General features: G+C 39.8%; 1 protein-coding gene across 1 annotated transcript; it reads left to right on the forward strand.

Moving 5' to 3' along the window:
* Nucleotides 1–3: 3 nt before the first annotated feature.
* On the forward strand, nt 4–774 carry LOC107676288 (zinc finger protein 214-like; the record flags this gene model as incomplete). Its single annotated transcript, XM_016470823.1, has 2 exons — nt 4–141; nt 223–774. Coding segments are annotated over 2 exons (690 nt in total), but the record flags the coding sequence as incomplete, so codon positions are not given.
* Between the last annotated feature and the right edge of the window lie 164 nt (nt 775–938).

Here is a 938-nt window from a genome sequence, read left to right on the forward strand (position 1 = left end):
GCCAAGAAATCTTTCACCTGCACTCAGTGTGGAAAAAGTTTCACAAACAAACGTACTCTTGATGTTCACATGAGAGTTCACACTGGAGAGAAACTGTACACTTGCGATCAGTGCGGGAAGAGTTTCACACAGTCATCACACCTAAGAATCACATGAACATTCACACTGGAGAGAAACCACACACGTGATCAATGCGGGAAGAGTTTCACACTAAAAGGACAACTTTCAGCACATATGAGAGTTCATACTGGACAGAAACCGTACTCATGTGATCAGTGCGGGAAGAGTTTCTCATACTCATCACACCTCAAAGATCACATGAACATCCACACTGGAGAGAAACCACACACATGTGATCAATGCGGCAACACATTTTTGTGGGCTTCTGTCCTGAAGAAACACCTGACGGTTCATACAAAGGAGAAGCCACATTCTTGTTATTTGTGTGGAAGGGGCTTTTCATGTCTACAAAATTTGGAAATGCATCAGAAAATACACTCTGGTGTGAGAGATTACATGTGCTTTGAGTGTGAAAAGACTTTTACTTCAGCTGCACGTTTGAAACTGCATGAGAGGATCCACACTGGAGAAAAACCTTATAAGTGTTCACACTGTGACAAGAGATTCAGTCATTCAGGAAGCCTGAAAACACATGAGAGGATCCACACTGGAGAGAAACCGTACAAGTGTCCACACTGTGACAAGAGATTAATTCAGTTATCACATCTGAAAATACATGAGAGGATTCACACTGGAGGAAAATTGTATATGTGACCCTGGACCACAAAACCAGTCATAAAGGTCAATTAAAAATCAAAATGGAGATGTATCCATCATCTTAAAGCTGAATAAATATGTTTTCCATTAATATATGGAAAATGGATATTGTTACAATAATATTTGGTCAAGATACAGCTATTTGAAAATCTGGAATCTTA

Source organism: Sinocyclocheilus anshuiensis, unplaced genomic scaffold (genome assembly GCF_001515605.1).
Source record: "Sinocyclocheilus anshuiensis isolate Anshui unplaced genomic scaffold, SAMN03320099.WGS_v1.1 scaffold5869, whole genome shotgun sequence".
Classification (NCBI taxonomy): Eukaryota; Metazoa; Chordata; class Actinopteri; order Cypriniformes; family Cyprinidae; genus Sinocyclocheilus; species Sinocyclocheilus anshuiensis.